The following is a 14,669-nucleotide window of genomic DNA, read 5'->3' as shown; positions in this document are numbered from 1 at the left end:
TATCATTGCCACTTATCTTTCGAATTTTGAAAAAAATTCACACAAAATGTAAAGATAATCATTCTTAAATTACCGTGTTATGCTTTTTTTGGTATGATGTTTTAATTAAAATATTCTTTCAATTCTATATTTAAATTTTCATTTTTATTTATTCACATTAACAGCAAATTATTTTTTTTATTAGGTGTAAATGCATGCATGCACAATTTTTTCTCATGAATAAAGAGAAAATGAGGGTATAAATGAAAAGAGTATAAGTAATGGAAATTAATAATCTGAGTAAAATAATATTTTTTATTTTCTTATAAATATGAATAATAACATGGGGATAGTTTTATTTTTGTTTAATAATACAGAAAATCAATACTTATTTTCGCTAATAATCTGAAATTCTAACTGCAATTGTTACCAAAAAATTTAAAGAAAATCTATTTCACTCGCTATTTTGTTCTATCAATGAGAAAAAACCTGGAATTCAACTCTTATTTACTCCATTTACAGAAAAGCATTAAAATGATCAAATTATTATTTTTTAAATATTTACCACGAAAAAAAACATCGAGAATAGCGCTAAATTTAAATTTTAATCTTTTTTTTCAAAACTGTTTTATTTTATCAATGCTTAATCACCTTTGGAACCTGCTTTTACGCTTATTTCTGGAAGTGAAATTAGACTTGCACCTAGTATTGCTTCATCGGAACTGGGTGAGTCTGATGCTACTATAGAAACTAAAGAGCTTGAATCAAGTTCATTATTACCTTGGGCTTTCTGAACATTTGCAGGTATGTTTTCAGAATCTTGGAAACAACTGTTGTCAATATTCCCAGGAGACATGGAACCTTGAGTACTAGAATCTGCAAGACCTGCTCTTAGAGCAGCCAATCTTGCTCTTCTTAGTCTTAGAGCTCTAAGCCTCTTTTGTTTCTCCTCATTTTTTCTCTTATTTATGAAAAACCATGAAAGTCCACCAGCTATTGCACCTGCTCCCAATAGTGCTCCTGCTATTGAACCTCCTATAATTGCCGCTTGATCTCCACCAGTTTTTGCTGAAATACAAGTAAAAAATGGTGACAATATAGAGATTAGTGTGTTTAGTGTATCGGTGTATGGATATATGTATATATTTTTTGTTGTTAATATAAGAGTGTTAATAAATTGTTAATTAATATTTATATTATTTATAAACTTACCTACTCCACTGCTTTCTCCACCACTTCCTCCACTGCTTCCACCACTTCCACCACTTCCACTTCCTCCACTGCTTACACCTCCAGTATTTCCGGTACTTCCAGTATTTCCGGTACTTCCAGTATTTCCGGTACTTCCAGTACTTCCGTTTGTTCCTGCTGTTGTACCAGGGAGCTCGCTTCCATTACCGTCTCCTGAACTTGTTCCTGAATTAGAACTTTCTGAACCAGTTTGCTGCGGAGGAGTGGGTAGATTGAAGGTATCACTTAAAAGCTCTGTAAATTTGTATTAATTAGTAAATTAATAGACTTTATCATTAATTCATTGAACCTACCGTTATTAGTTGAAGGATCTGTAGAAGAATCAACATCTAATGTTGCTACTGATGAACCTGGAAGCTCATTTCCAGTTCCGTCTCTTGGATTATTTGTTCCCGGTAGTGTAGGTAATTCGCTCTCATCTAAACTAGGGTTGATTACGCCGTCTCTACTATCTAAATCAGATTCAGTTTTTGATGTGGGAACATATACCTCATCATAGCCACTGTCAATATAAGTATCTCTTTTCTCATTATCACTAGAGAGTAGAACACTTTCACTATCTAAATTTGGTAGTTTAAAGTCATCTCGGCTACCAATTCCATAGTTTTGTTCAGAGGTATCACTATTAACATCATGTATAACAGTATCACCGGATAAAAGACCCGTTTCTCCGGCTTCGTCAGAAGGAATGAAGTCAGGCATTTCTTCAAAATCACTATATTTCACTTCATCATAATCATTCAACATATCTTTATCTAAATTTAAATCCGCATGTTCAGAAGTTTCTGAAAGTCCAATATCACCAGCGACACCAATTTGAGCTTCATCATAACCAATATCATGACCCCCAATAATCCCACCATCATCCATCATGTCATTAATAAACATATCACCTCTTAATTCATCTATTTCATTGCCGAGTACTCCAATCGTCAAAGATTTTTCTTCCTTTAATAGTAATTTTTTAAAAAAATAACACAAAATTATTAGTTTCACTAGATAAAACATTTTTGTTTATATTAAGTACTATATTTTATAATATTCAACTAATGATAACAAACAAAAATGTTAATAATAAAAACTAAAATTTACCGTTTTTTCTTTCCAAATAATTCGTTCTCAGTAATATTTGTAACTATTTTGTATTACCATTAACAAATTATACTATTGCATCAACTTAAACCCAATATGAGAATAAAATAAACCACAATTTTTCTATACTAAAAATACTACTATGCTTCTACAATATGACCTATTTAATATTACTTTTCTATGATTATCTTATTTTCTTTTATTCTTTCTCAAATTATTGTTTCTAAATATTATTTGCTTAATATCATGCATTTATGCATTATTGTGAGTGTGGGGTACTTTAATCTGCATTATTAGATACCATTACTTATATCGATAATTATATACCGGTATGCACTATGAATATCCGCTATTTAAACATGCTTATATATCATGCACTACTTTGGCGCCAACCATATAAATTCCCTACATATCCACAATCTGAAAAAAAAAGATTAGTGTAAACATTTCTATTCTAGTTTCAGTAACTTTTTAATACATATCAATGGTTTATCATCTTTGAGATTTTGTCTCAGTTTATCATTATGTCCCTTGAGAAATCAATTGCCTTTTTTTCTTCTCCCTAATCTATTCTACCCTTGCTTCTCTCCTTTTTTTGAATACATTCTAAGGCCCAAAAATGTTTAAAATATGTGGATTTAAATAACAACTGTGTACTAGTCACGTCACACTCATTTTTCTCGATACGTTAAATTAAAAACTAGCAAGCATAATGACGAACATATTTTATAATTAGAAAAAAACAAGTGTGAAATGAATAAAAACTAAATTATGAGTCAGAATAAACTAATATTAACAATAAACTTGTATATATTTTATTATATTGATAGAAATAAGTGAAGCAAATATTTAATTCTTTGCAAAATTGTGTGGTGCAAATATTAGAAGAGGAAAAAAATATGACATGGACAAACAACAAAGGTTTAAAAATTATTCCACTTTTACTAATAATATAATAGTAGTTTTAAATAAAATACGCATTCATAATCAAGATTTAATTATACCAAAAAATGCTTCTGGTTTTAAACTTTAGTAAAAGGACAATAATAATTAGAAATATAAATATTTATTAACCAGATAGTTAAACAGTATATTAAAAGAATATATATCAATACGCTGTTATTATAATTTTAAAGTGATATAAACGTTCTTTAGAAAAAATAAGGTCTTCAAGTTATTCCCGTCTTTTAAACAAAAGGATGATAATATTCAAACCTTGCCTAATATTTAATACTTACATAATGAACCTTTTAGGCCTAGTATTATTAATTCCTACACTAGTCAAGTCCCAAATAATGTCAGATGATTATAAAACAATTTCAATGAAGGTAAACGAAACAATGGCCCAAGGAGCATGGGGAATGGACATAAAACTAGACGAAGTATATAATCAACCACGATATGATCTAACTCTATGGTCTTCAATAGGATTTCCTTCAATTATGACGCCGTGTTCATATATGTATCCAATAATTATAAGTGTTAAAAATCTAAATTACACCTTTAGTAGTAATCCAATATCATTCTCCTGCAACCACGCTGGTTTAACAGGCCCGATTTGGATCTCTACTGCATTTGGTTCAATATCAGTTAATCAAACTTCGACTTATTATACTGCTTGCAATATTGTAGTTGAATATCTAAATGATTATGAACCAACAATGATTCAATCCACTTCAGCAACTAACTTTACTTATCTAATTCCAGGAACAATTATTAAGAGTGCTATTGGAAGTATAAACATTGAAAAAGGAAGCGTCTCAAATGCTCCCGGCTCGGATAGTGTACTTACTTGGCTACAACAACATTATTACAGTGAAAGTTGGGTGAACGTTGGTACCTTATTAAATCTGGCAAATCCTTTAACTGATTCTGTTGTATTACCACTTAAATACAAAATAGATCTTCCAGCAGAAATTCTTCCTGGAAGTATTATTGAAGGATCTGATCCAGAGGAACATGCTTATATTGATTTATTTAATATAACTATTTCTAGTGGAAAATACTCAGATGATTCAAATTCAAAATCGCCATCTTCATTTAATTTTTGGAAGCCAAACAATAATATTGCAGGATTTCTTCCTCCTGTAATTAATTCAGCACAAGGTGGATTCATTGCTATTCAAAATAATGTTACATTAAATGAATACAATTCCGCAGTTCCTTTTGGATGGACAAATATTGCTCTAGGTGTCTCCCCTATTAAAGTTATATTACCTTCAAACCTACCTTATTCAAATCATACAGATTGTTCGAATGGATATATATTTTACTATCCAGTAGATCCTTTTTGGAATCCAAGTAATAACTCTAAACCATATAATTTATCATACCTTTTAAATGGTAAAAATAACACTAATATATTTTCATCATATTTTTCAAGAATATCAAGAAATACCGTCCAAACAAGTCACTTCTTTTCTAAAAGACCTTTTTTAAACTCGGTTAAATATAACGGACAACTTCAAAACACTTTGTCTACATATCTCACATTTTCGAACAACTTCATTGGTGGTTGTTATTATAATGGAACATTTCCATACAATCCAAAAATTCCTCTAGTTACTGGAAATAAAGCAGAAATTGGACTATGTGGAACGCAAATGAACGACCTCTCTACACAATTTAAAACGCCATATTATCGTCCACCCATTCATCTTCTCTCAGGTCCTTCACCTTATAACTACTTTTTTATTATCACTTCACTTGTCCAATACATTGGATATACCCATAAAGGAACGTTAAAAACTGATTTAAATGATAATTTGAGAGAAATAAAAGGGAAATACCCCAGTAATGGTCTTTTACACTCGCTTTTACTTGCTTCTCCGGTTAACTCTCCATTTATTTTCTTCTCGCTTCCGAATTACATTAATGAAGATACATCAGTTGTTCTTGGAGATGCTTTTTATCAATTTGGTGAAAGATACATTAACAGAAACTACGGATTATACGGAACTCCTGGATCTGGATCTACTTGCAGAGCAGCTAGATTTGTCCCCATCAAAAGAGACATGTACTCGCTTAAGGTAGTATGGCAATGCAGATCTAGAAAGAATCCAATTAGTGAATCATGGGAAACACTTATTTCTGAACCTAGAGAAACAGTCTCATCTTGTAATACCAACAATGAATATGAATCCTGTTTATTATCTGGTAATACAATCTCAAATGGATATCCTGGTATGGTTAATTCATATTTAAAAGAACATGTCTCAAGTTTAAAAGGATCATCATTTAAGACAGATAGATTCTTGGCCATTAGTCTCACAATGTTTACAGATACTATGTATTACACATCACCAAATTCAAGTGAAAAAAAATCAGTTAAATTATTTTCACCACCAGTATCAGATTTTATTGCCCCAAATTATTGTATTAAAATACCAATGATCCCAATGATTCCGATTAAAACAAATAAACATGTATTTATTATATATCCAACAGTTAAACCGTGGGATCATGTTAAAAATACTAAATATTCATTCATTATTCCATTTAATAAATCATTCAGAATTACACATAAAATCACTTTGGGTTATACTACAGGTGTTGATGTTAATAAAGAGTTTTATATTACAAGTAACTTATTTTGCGAAAATTTAAGAAAAATACCTGGTACTACAAATATAAAAAAAATAACTATCTCGGATATCTCAAATTCTTCGACAAAAAGTTTATTTATTACTACTAAATATCCTGTTATTCAAAACTCAAAGTTCTCTGATTGTATTAATCAATTAATTATTTCTGAAAACAATAATCCAACATCAACGGCTACTTCTTATGAAGCCTTTATGCAAAGTGTCCCAAGTAATATAAAAGATGAATTTGTCTCAATTGAATTTGGAGGTGTTGATTTTCCACCAAATATGGGAAAACTTTCTCATTTCCAACCTAATGACAGTGATGGTGTATCTTTGGGAGATTCTATTTATTTAAAACTAAATAATCTACAATTTACAAACAAGGAACAAGATGATGGTTTTGCCAGTTTTGGTGTAATTGCTTCTTCTACTCAAATTATCAGCAAAAATTCAACAGTTATTTTGCTCGGTGATTCTCTCATTCAATTTCCATCTTCTGTTAGATTACCTGCAACACAAAAAGAATGGTATGTTTACCTAAGAGCTCAAACTGTAACAAATTCTGGATGTTTTATTCCATGTCAATCTCCGATAAGGAATTCTGTTTATTCTCATTGGTGCACAAACGATCCAACTCTAATTAATTCTTTATCATGTCCTTTTGTTAAAATATTAACAAAAGAAAAAGATTCCAATGCAGAAATAGAAGATGCAATTGCTTTAGTCACACATCCACTCGCTTACACATCTCCCCTTGAAACAATTAATATAGTAAGAGGACTATTTGAACAAGAAACGAAGAATAACATTATTTGGAATACTTACTTTGATGCAATATTTTCAATGTCTCTAGAACTTCAACAAATACCAGGGGCTTATGATTTTCCTGGATTTAAACTCATTTCATTAGATATTATTAAAAAAGTTGCTGAAACATATCTTAATGATAATCAAATTGATTTAGATATCTCTAGATTATTCAATGTCGTAATGAATGTTACATTAAACGCTGAATGCACAAATAATCCAGGTGTTCAAAATCTTGTATTGGAAACAACAGATCTTCTTATTAAAATTAGTTCTTGGTCTGAAATACTAAGAAATAAATATAAAGCAAATATTATAACTAGATTACTCGAAGCAGTTGGAAATAGATTTTCATTTTGGTCTTACTCGGGTGAGTCACTTACATGGGATGGATATGAAAGTGGTATATCATTTTCCACCCAAACTATCGATGAAATCACTGCAAAAAAATCCGTAAATGTTAATGGAATTGTAGTTGGTGGATTTAAATTTAATGAAATACAAAATCTTATTCCTGTTGAGTCAATTTATTTTCACTCATATCCAGAAGAATATGATTCAGAAATGCTTTGGTTTGCTTCATCTGGTTGCCCAAATGTTACTGCTACAATATCAAGCTATATATTCCCAAACAAGGAAATCTCTGATATGCTTGTTTATAATGCAATTCATAAAAAAAACACTCCAATTCAAGTGGGTGGTGCTGCAATATATTTATGTTCTATAGACTATTATTCTTATGGAAATACTCCTGCAACTTTTACCATTCCTCTTTCCTTTGATATACCCGTCAATATGACTAATATTGGCTGTGCTATGAATATTAATTCTGAATGGAGAAGCGATTTGTGTTCAAGTAGTATATCACCAATTAGACAAGAGAGCAAACAATTCGTTATTGAATGTTCATGCCAGGGTCTCGCTCCTTATGCTATTGTTGCAAATGTAAGCTCAACTGAAATTGATAATGGCAATTTTGGTGAATCAGATAATGGATCAAGACCACAAATACCTCCAATGGATAATAAATGGGATGGAATTTCAGGTAATCTTAGTGATATCGGGATTTCTAAGGAGGATGCACTTGAAATCATTAATTCATCTCACTCTGGATTTATATTTATCGATGAAAACATTAAAACTGAGTATATACCTCCTCAGGCGCAAAAACTACTTGGAAATGATACTCTTGGTATTGCTGCACTATACACGCAAATGGGAAGATCGCAATATATATCTAATATTAGTTCAACTTGGGGATACAATGTTGGTGAAGCATGGTTTAATTCAACAGTTGCCAAAGGTGGTGATATAAATGTTGAGAACTTTCTTTCTTGGGAACCTTTTAATTCAACTAAGTCCAAAGAAAATGATAATACTAACTAATTCTGACTATTAGAATATTTAATAGTTTGATTACATTTATAATTATCTTTTTATTTTATTGATTCATTGTAACTAAATATTTTATTGAAAAACCTCTCAAATTGATACTTATTAATATAAAATTAGCGATATAATAATGAATGTTTAGATATTAACAGTTGATTCCAAATATTCAACCTTTTATGCGGAGCAAAAAATGCAGTCTTGCTCCTTATCCAATTTGACTGGGGAACAATAAATGCCTGATTCACCATAATAAAGAAAGTAATTTGTAAAATCGTTTGAAAAATATGCACTTTTCCTATCATCGTTCGTTAAAGATGAAATTATTTTAATTAATTTGGAAACAACATAAGAGGCAATAATTGTGTTGGTTGAATGAGGAGTCGGAACTATTGAACCTACAATTCGCTTTGTTAGATCAATAGTAACACCTTTAATTCCAAAAGAATTTGCGTGATTTGAGGCAATGTTGTATATTTTTGATATTTTTTCTGTTCTATTCACATTTTTACTCAATTCTGCTTCATCTTCAATTTGTTGTTCGTATAAAAAAATAGCATACGATATGCAGTGAAGTGGCGTTCTTGGAAACTCTTTTATTTCACAGAGAGGATAATTTATCTCATCTGTATTCAAATTCAATGTACACTCGTAACAAGAGGTATAATTTGGAATTATAACTCTTGTGTGTCCATTTAAGCCTTCCGTACCACTCTCTATAAATATTTGTGCCTTTCTATTCCTCTTATCACATTCATTTTTCGTATTTTGAAATAAAAAAGCATTTAATACTCTTCTTCCTTGTATATTATCCAAACCAGACAATATAAAATCGTATTCGTTCAAGTTGATACTAGAGTTTTTAATTAACTCCTCAATTTCACCGTTAAATGGCCTTATTTCTAACTCCTTGTCATATTTAAACAGTTCTTTCACATTTTTTGCCATAACCAATACTTTTGAGTTACCTATATCACACTTCTTGTAAAAAATTTGTCTGGGTAAATTTGAAATCTCTACCACGTCGTGGTCAACAATGTCTATTCTTTTAAATCCAGAAAATAATAAACATTTTAGAATTTCGCTTCCAAGTCCACCAACACCTACCAGTAATATTTTGCACCCTTTCATTTATTCAAAGTTGTGTAATTTTTAACATAAATCGATAGATGATCAATTCAACGAATTAGCGTACTGTTTAATAGAGGAGGTAAACTTAACTCAAAAAAATTTAACCAAAAAGTTATTGTCATATATTGCCCTAAATAAATCAATATTTTAACTTTTTCTAATTAATAAACTCGAGTCAAAATGCAGCACCGCCATATTTTTTTATAGATAATTAAATTAATTATCATTATACCGGTGATTGCCGTGGGGCGTATAGGCAAAAAATGACGTGGGAAAATTCGCATGTAAAGCTTGACATTGTTTTATTATAAAAACATATTTAAATGCAAATTAAACTTGAAACATGTTAATCTAAAAGTTTTTTGTCATTAATGATTGTAAAATTGTGCAATAAAAGAATGTTTTGTTGCAAAAACACAAAAAAATGTAATTTATTCGAGTGTTTGACTTAATATAGTAACATAAAAATTGGGTAAAAAAATTTGACACGTAAGTTTTCTACTAAAATACGAGGATTGCATGTATTTTAACAATTTTGCATTTAGATGACCACAAGGAATTACAAATTGAATAAAAGTAGTTAAAAATAAAATTGATAAAAGGCACCAATAAAATAAAGGTTAATACATTAATTATTTAAGGATAGCTTTTTTTGATATTAACAAGAGAAAATGAGTACATATGTTCCGGAAATAACTCAAAGTATTGGGAAGCTTGTAGATTCAGTTGATTCATTGAATGAATTGCTTGAGAGGGTAGGTTAATAATATAAGTAAATGAAAAAAATTTTTTGTTAACTAAAATATTTGTTAAATTTTCACTATTATTATTGAAAATAATTAATTAATAAATAAACATTATTAAAAAAAATAAAGGTTAAAGTTGCACAAGAAGAGTTTTTGAAATTGTCACAAGAGCAGGTGGATCATATATTTCAAAGGGCTTCATTGGCAGCAAACCATGCAAGATATGAACTTGCTGTGATGGCTTTAGAAGACGGTAAAATGGGGTTATTGGAAGATAAAATAATTAAGAATCATTTTGCTTCTGAGAATATTTACAGCAAATATAGAGATACAAAAACAGTTGGTGTTATTGAACATGATGAATTTGGTGGAATTGAAGTGGTTGCTGAACCACTTGGCATATTAGCAGGTATTTCACCATGTACAAATCCTACATCAACAACAATTTTTAAATCTCTAATTTCATTAAAAACAAGAAATTGTATAGTATTTTCACCACATCCAAGAACAGCGAGGAGCTCAATAAAAGCAGCTATGATAATTAGAGATGCTGCAATAGAAGCAGGCGCACCAAAAGATTGTATAGGATGGATCGATGTTGCAAGTATTTCATTATGCAATGTGCTAATGAACCACAATGCTGTATCAGCAATATTAGCAACAGGGTCAGTTGCATTAGTTAAAGCAGCATACTCTTGTGGCAAACCTGCATTGGGTGGTGGTGCAGGAAATTCTCCGGTATTAATAGATGAATTTGCAGATATAAAAATGGCAGTAAATTCAATAATATTATCAAAGTCCTTCGACAATAGTTTAATATGTGCTTCAGAGCAATGTTTGGTGGTATTAGATTCTGTATATAATAATTTGGTTACAGAATTTAGAAATAGGGGAGTACATGTAGTATCATCAAAAGATGAGATCAAAAGATTGGGTGATTTATTGATAGATGATAATGGTAATATGAACCCAAATACAGTAGGTATAAGTGCATTAGAAATAGCTAAATTGGCATCAATTGATGTACCTGATGATACAATAATATTGCTAGCGGAAATACAAGAGATAGGATTAAATGAAAAATTATCAAACGAAAAATTATGTCCAGTATTGGGAATAATAAGAGCTTTAGATTTTGAAGATGGTGTAAATAAAGCAAAATCATTGGTTGAGTTTGGTGGTTTAGGACACACATCATGCATATACACAGACCCGAATTCAAGCGAAGGGAAAAAAAGAATATCAGAATATCAGAAAAATATGCCAACGGGAAGGGTACTTGTATGCATGCCAGCAGCTCATGGTGCAATGGGAGAAATGTTTAATTTCCGTCAGACACCATCATTAACACTTGGATGTGGATCATGGGGTCATACTTCAACTGCTGAGGGAATAGGTGTAAAACATTTACTTAATTATAAGCAAATAATACAAAGAAGGGATCATATATCATGGTTTAAAGTCCCATCTGCAATATACTTCAATAGAGGTTGTTTGCAAGAGGCTTTACAAGATTTGAAGGAAGTTAATTTGCAAAAAGCATTTATAATTACAGATCGCGTAATGGTAGATCTTGGTTTTGTAGAAATACTTGTTCAAGGGCTCAAATCAGTTGGTATTTCTTCCGAAATGTATGCAGAAGTACCACCAGAACCAGATGTAGACACTGTTAAAGATATTGTCAAAAGATTAAATCTTAGTAAACCAGATTGTTTAATAGGCTTTGGTGGTGGTTCACCAATGGATGCTTCAAAATTAGTGAGGTTGATGTATGAACATCCATCAATTAAATGGGAAGAAGTGGTAACAAGATTTATGGATATAAGAAAAAGAATTGTTAAATTACCACCAGTTGGTGGCAAAATACGTAAATTTGTGTGTATACCAACAACATCTGGTACAGGTGCAGAAATGACACCATTTGCAGTTATAACAGATAATAAAACAGGTATTAAGTACCCATTAGCATCTTACAAATTGACTCCAGATATGGCAATCGTTGATGCTAATTTTGTTTTATCAATGCCAAAATTTTTAGCATCAGCTACTGGATTAGATGCACTTACACATGCTCTTGAAGCATATGTAGCGACATATGCAAGTGAATATACCGATGGTTTATGTATTCAAGCAATGAGGTTAATATTTGAACATTTACCAAATTCTGTCCTAAATTCTGATACTTGTGCAAGAGAAGCAATTCACAATGCATCTTCTATAGCAGGAATGGCATTTTCAAATGCCTTTCTTGGAATTTGTCATGCATTGGCTCACCAGCTTGGTGCTCAAATGCATATTCCACATGGTATAGCAAATGCAATATTATTACCACATATAATAGCATATAATGCATCAAATAAACCAACAAAGCAAGCGATTTTATCACAATATAAATATCCAATAGCAAAATGTAGATACGCACAGTTGGTTGACATTCTTGATTTAAAAGCAGATAATAATTTATCTTTTGAATCAGGACTAGATCAAGAGAGTAAAAATATAAGAATACTTGTTAATAATATTCAGAATTTAAAAAAGACATTAAATGTTCCATTATCAGTTAAAGACCATGGAATAGAAGAAGACTTCTATATGTCAAGATTAGATTCAATGAGTCTTCAAGCTTTGGATGATCAATGTGTTGGTGCAAATCCAAGATTTCCATTATTGTCCGAAATAAGACAATTGTATATAGATGCTTACAATGGTTATGTAAGATATCCACAAGACTAATACATAGGTGGGACATATATGTTGATAATTCAAGTTGAATAAAATATTTGAGTAATTTTTTCCCAAGAAATTTAAAGTAAAATGTCTAAAAGTAACAGAATATTCATAAAAAATAAACTTAACAGTTTATCAAAATGGTTTTTTTGGCATTGATTAGTGTATTCTAATAACTATAAAAGTAAGATTTAAAGACAAGAAGTAAATAAAAGAATTTATTCAGTACCATAAAATAAAAATTTATGTATGAAACTTGCAATGATAATTCAACCATTTCAAAATAGATGTGGTAGTAAGGAAAATAAACATGTGAAAAATAAGATGAAATTATAAACTGAAACAAATAAAAATGAAAAAATTAATTATTTTTCTTTAAAAACATTGATGACTTGGTAATGTTATCTTTAAATCTATATTCTTTGGCTAATTTATATGCAATGCCAATAAGTCTTCCTATTAATGCAGCAGAAACAACGAAATTTGGCCATTTAAATAGATCAGATTCGACTTCTAAAACAACAGAAAAAGAAGAGAAGTAAGAAAATAATAATGTATAATATAAAGGAGCGATTTTACCACAATTTGGAACCAAGTAACTGAAAAAAATAGTGAGAAATATTGCTGACGAAAAGTAAATATTGTATTCAGTTCGATTTTATGAGATGATAATTATTTAGTTGCGAATTACGAATAGTAGTGACTAAAATAATTCAATTTTAATCAACGTGACTTTCGTTTTTCCTCGCAGTGCCTATTTTTTTTATTAAAGTGGATTATATATATTTTTTAATCCCATCATAAGTATCAATTATAAAGGTAATCACTAAATATGTATGTAATTTATTGTTTGAAATAAACTACATTTCATCTAAACCCCATAAACCGATTTAATCATTTGGGAAAATATATTAAATATCACAAGGATATAAAAAAAATAATCCACAAAATTCGTTTTATTTATTCTTTTTTAATTTAATTAATGAATACTAGTAGCAATGTTTTAGAGAATACAATATTTGAAGACTGTAATAGTAATGCTTTGTCATTAATATTAAACTTACCTGTTAATTAGTAAAGGAATAATATTAGTATATCCAGTAAAAATACACGTTTTAAAAATAGTAAAAGCAAACAAGGAGGAAAAGAATAAAGTACCACAATCAAATATAAATGCTCCAAAGAAAAAAGACAATATGAATATGGCGATTGCACCAATAACTCCAATAATAAGTGAGTAGAATACGACTGCAACAGTAGAAATTAAAGGTTCATTTTTAACTTTGGCTTCAGCAATAAGTAGTACTACAAGAGCAATACAAGAAAAAGCTTCAAAAATCAAGAGTCCAATATATTTGTAGAAAGTAGACCATTTTGTAAATATAAAGAAATATGTAGAGAAAACTCCAGATAATAACTCGACAAATGTAATCATACGGACCCTAAATCAAGGTTGGCATTTGGGGTAAATAAATGAAAATCACTTAGAGAAAGTACTACTCTTTTTCTTTCTTTTTTGTAAGAATAATATCGATGATGATTTTTATTGAATTTATTCAATAAAAATATTCAAGTATACACATGGCAAAACAAATGTTGTTTAATTTATTATTGTATAGATAAAAAACTATTAAATAGTATATATTAAACATTTTTTTTACTAATTTTTTTTTAAAAAGAAAAATGGCGCTTTCGCCGGTAATTGATTTGGGAAACAAATAAAACACGTAATGGACAAATGCATGCATGCATAATAAATGTTTGCAGTTGTATAAACAAGTGTTGATGATGAGTACAACATATTTTTGTTTGTTTTTTGGTGTAATTTTAAGAAAAGGGTAAAAAGTCAGAATAATATTGAAATAATAACAAATAACACTTAAAAAAGAGTTAGGTGATGGTAAAAATAGAAGGTGTTGGTATTGTTTAAATTGGTGTATATATGAAAGAATAAAATAAT

General features: G+C 29.9%; 5 protein-coding genes across 5 annotated transcripts; 2 read left to right on the top strand and 3 right to left on the bottom strand.

Moving 5' to 3' along the window:
- Positions 1–622: 622 nt before the first annotated feature.
- Positions 623–2,238, bottom strand: FG379_001794 (uncharacterized protein; the record flags this gene model as incomplete). The annotated part of the gene is made up of 3 exons (XM_067327397.1): positions 623–1,047; positions 1,192–1,464; positions 1,524–2,238. 3 exons carry the CDS (start codon positions 2,236–2,238, stop codon positions 623–625), a joined length of 1,413 nt encoding a protein of 470 aa, XP_067184828.1.
- Positions 2,239–3,563: 1,325 nt separating this feature from the next.
- Positions 3,564–8,102, top strand: FG379_001793 (uncharacterized protein; the record flags this gene model as incomplete). Its single annotated transcript, XM_067327396.1, has 1 exon — positions 3,564–8,102. One exon carries the CDS (start codon positions 3,564–3,566, stop codon positions 8,100–8,102), a length of 4,539 nt encoding a protein of 1,512 aa, XP_067184827.1.
- A 180-nt stretch (positions 8,103–8,282) lies between these two features.
- FG379_001792 (ubiquitin-activating enzyme) lies at positions 8,283–9,236 on the bottom strand (the record flags this gene model as incomplete). Its single annotated transcript, XM_067327395.1, has 1 exon — positions 8,283–9,236. One exon carries the CDS (start codon positions 9,234–9,236, stop codon positions 8,283–8,285), a length of 954 nt encoding a protein of 317 aa, XP_067184826.1.
- A 671-nt stretch (positions 9,237–9,907) lies between these two features.
- Positions 9,908–12,715, top strand: FG379_001791 (acetaldehyde reductase plus alcohol dehydrogenase of possible bacterial origin; the record flags this gene model as incomplete). Its single annotated transcript, XM_067327394.1, has 2 exons — positions 9,908–9,991; positions 10,112–12,715. 2 exons carry the CDS (start codon positions 9,908–9,910, stop codon positions 12,713–12,715), a joined length of 2,688 nt encoding a protein of 895 aa, XP_067184825.1.
- A 355-nt stretch (positions 12,716–13,070) lies between these two features.
- FG379_001790 (uncharacterized protein) lies at positions 13,071–14,144 on the bottom strand (the record flags this gene model as incomplete). Its single annotated transcript, XM_067327393.1, has 2 exons — positions 13,071–13,308; positions 13,774–14,144. 2 exons carry the CDS (start codon positions 14,142–14,144, stop codon positions 13,071–13,073), a joined length of 609 nt encoding a protein of 202 aa, XP_067184824.1.
- Positions 14,145–14,669: the final 525 nt, after the last annotated feature.

The sequence above is a fragment of the Cryptosporidium bovis genome (genome assembly GCF_009768925.1).
Source record: "Cryptosporidium bovis isolate 45015 chromosome Unknown contig_25, whole genome shotgun sequence".
Lineage (NCBI taxonomy): Eukaryota > Apicomplexa > Conoidasida > Eucoccidiorida > Cryptosporidiidae > Cryptosporidium > Cryptosporidium bovis.
Note: the sequence above shows the minus strand (reverse complement) of the source record. Positions and strands in the feature narration are given on the sequence as shown.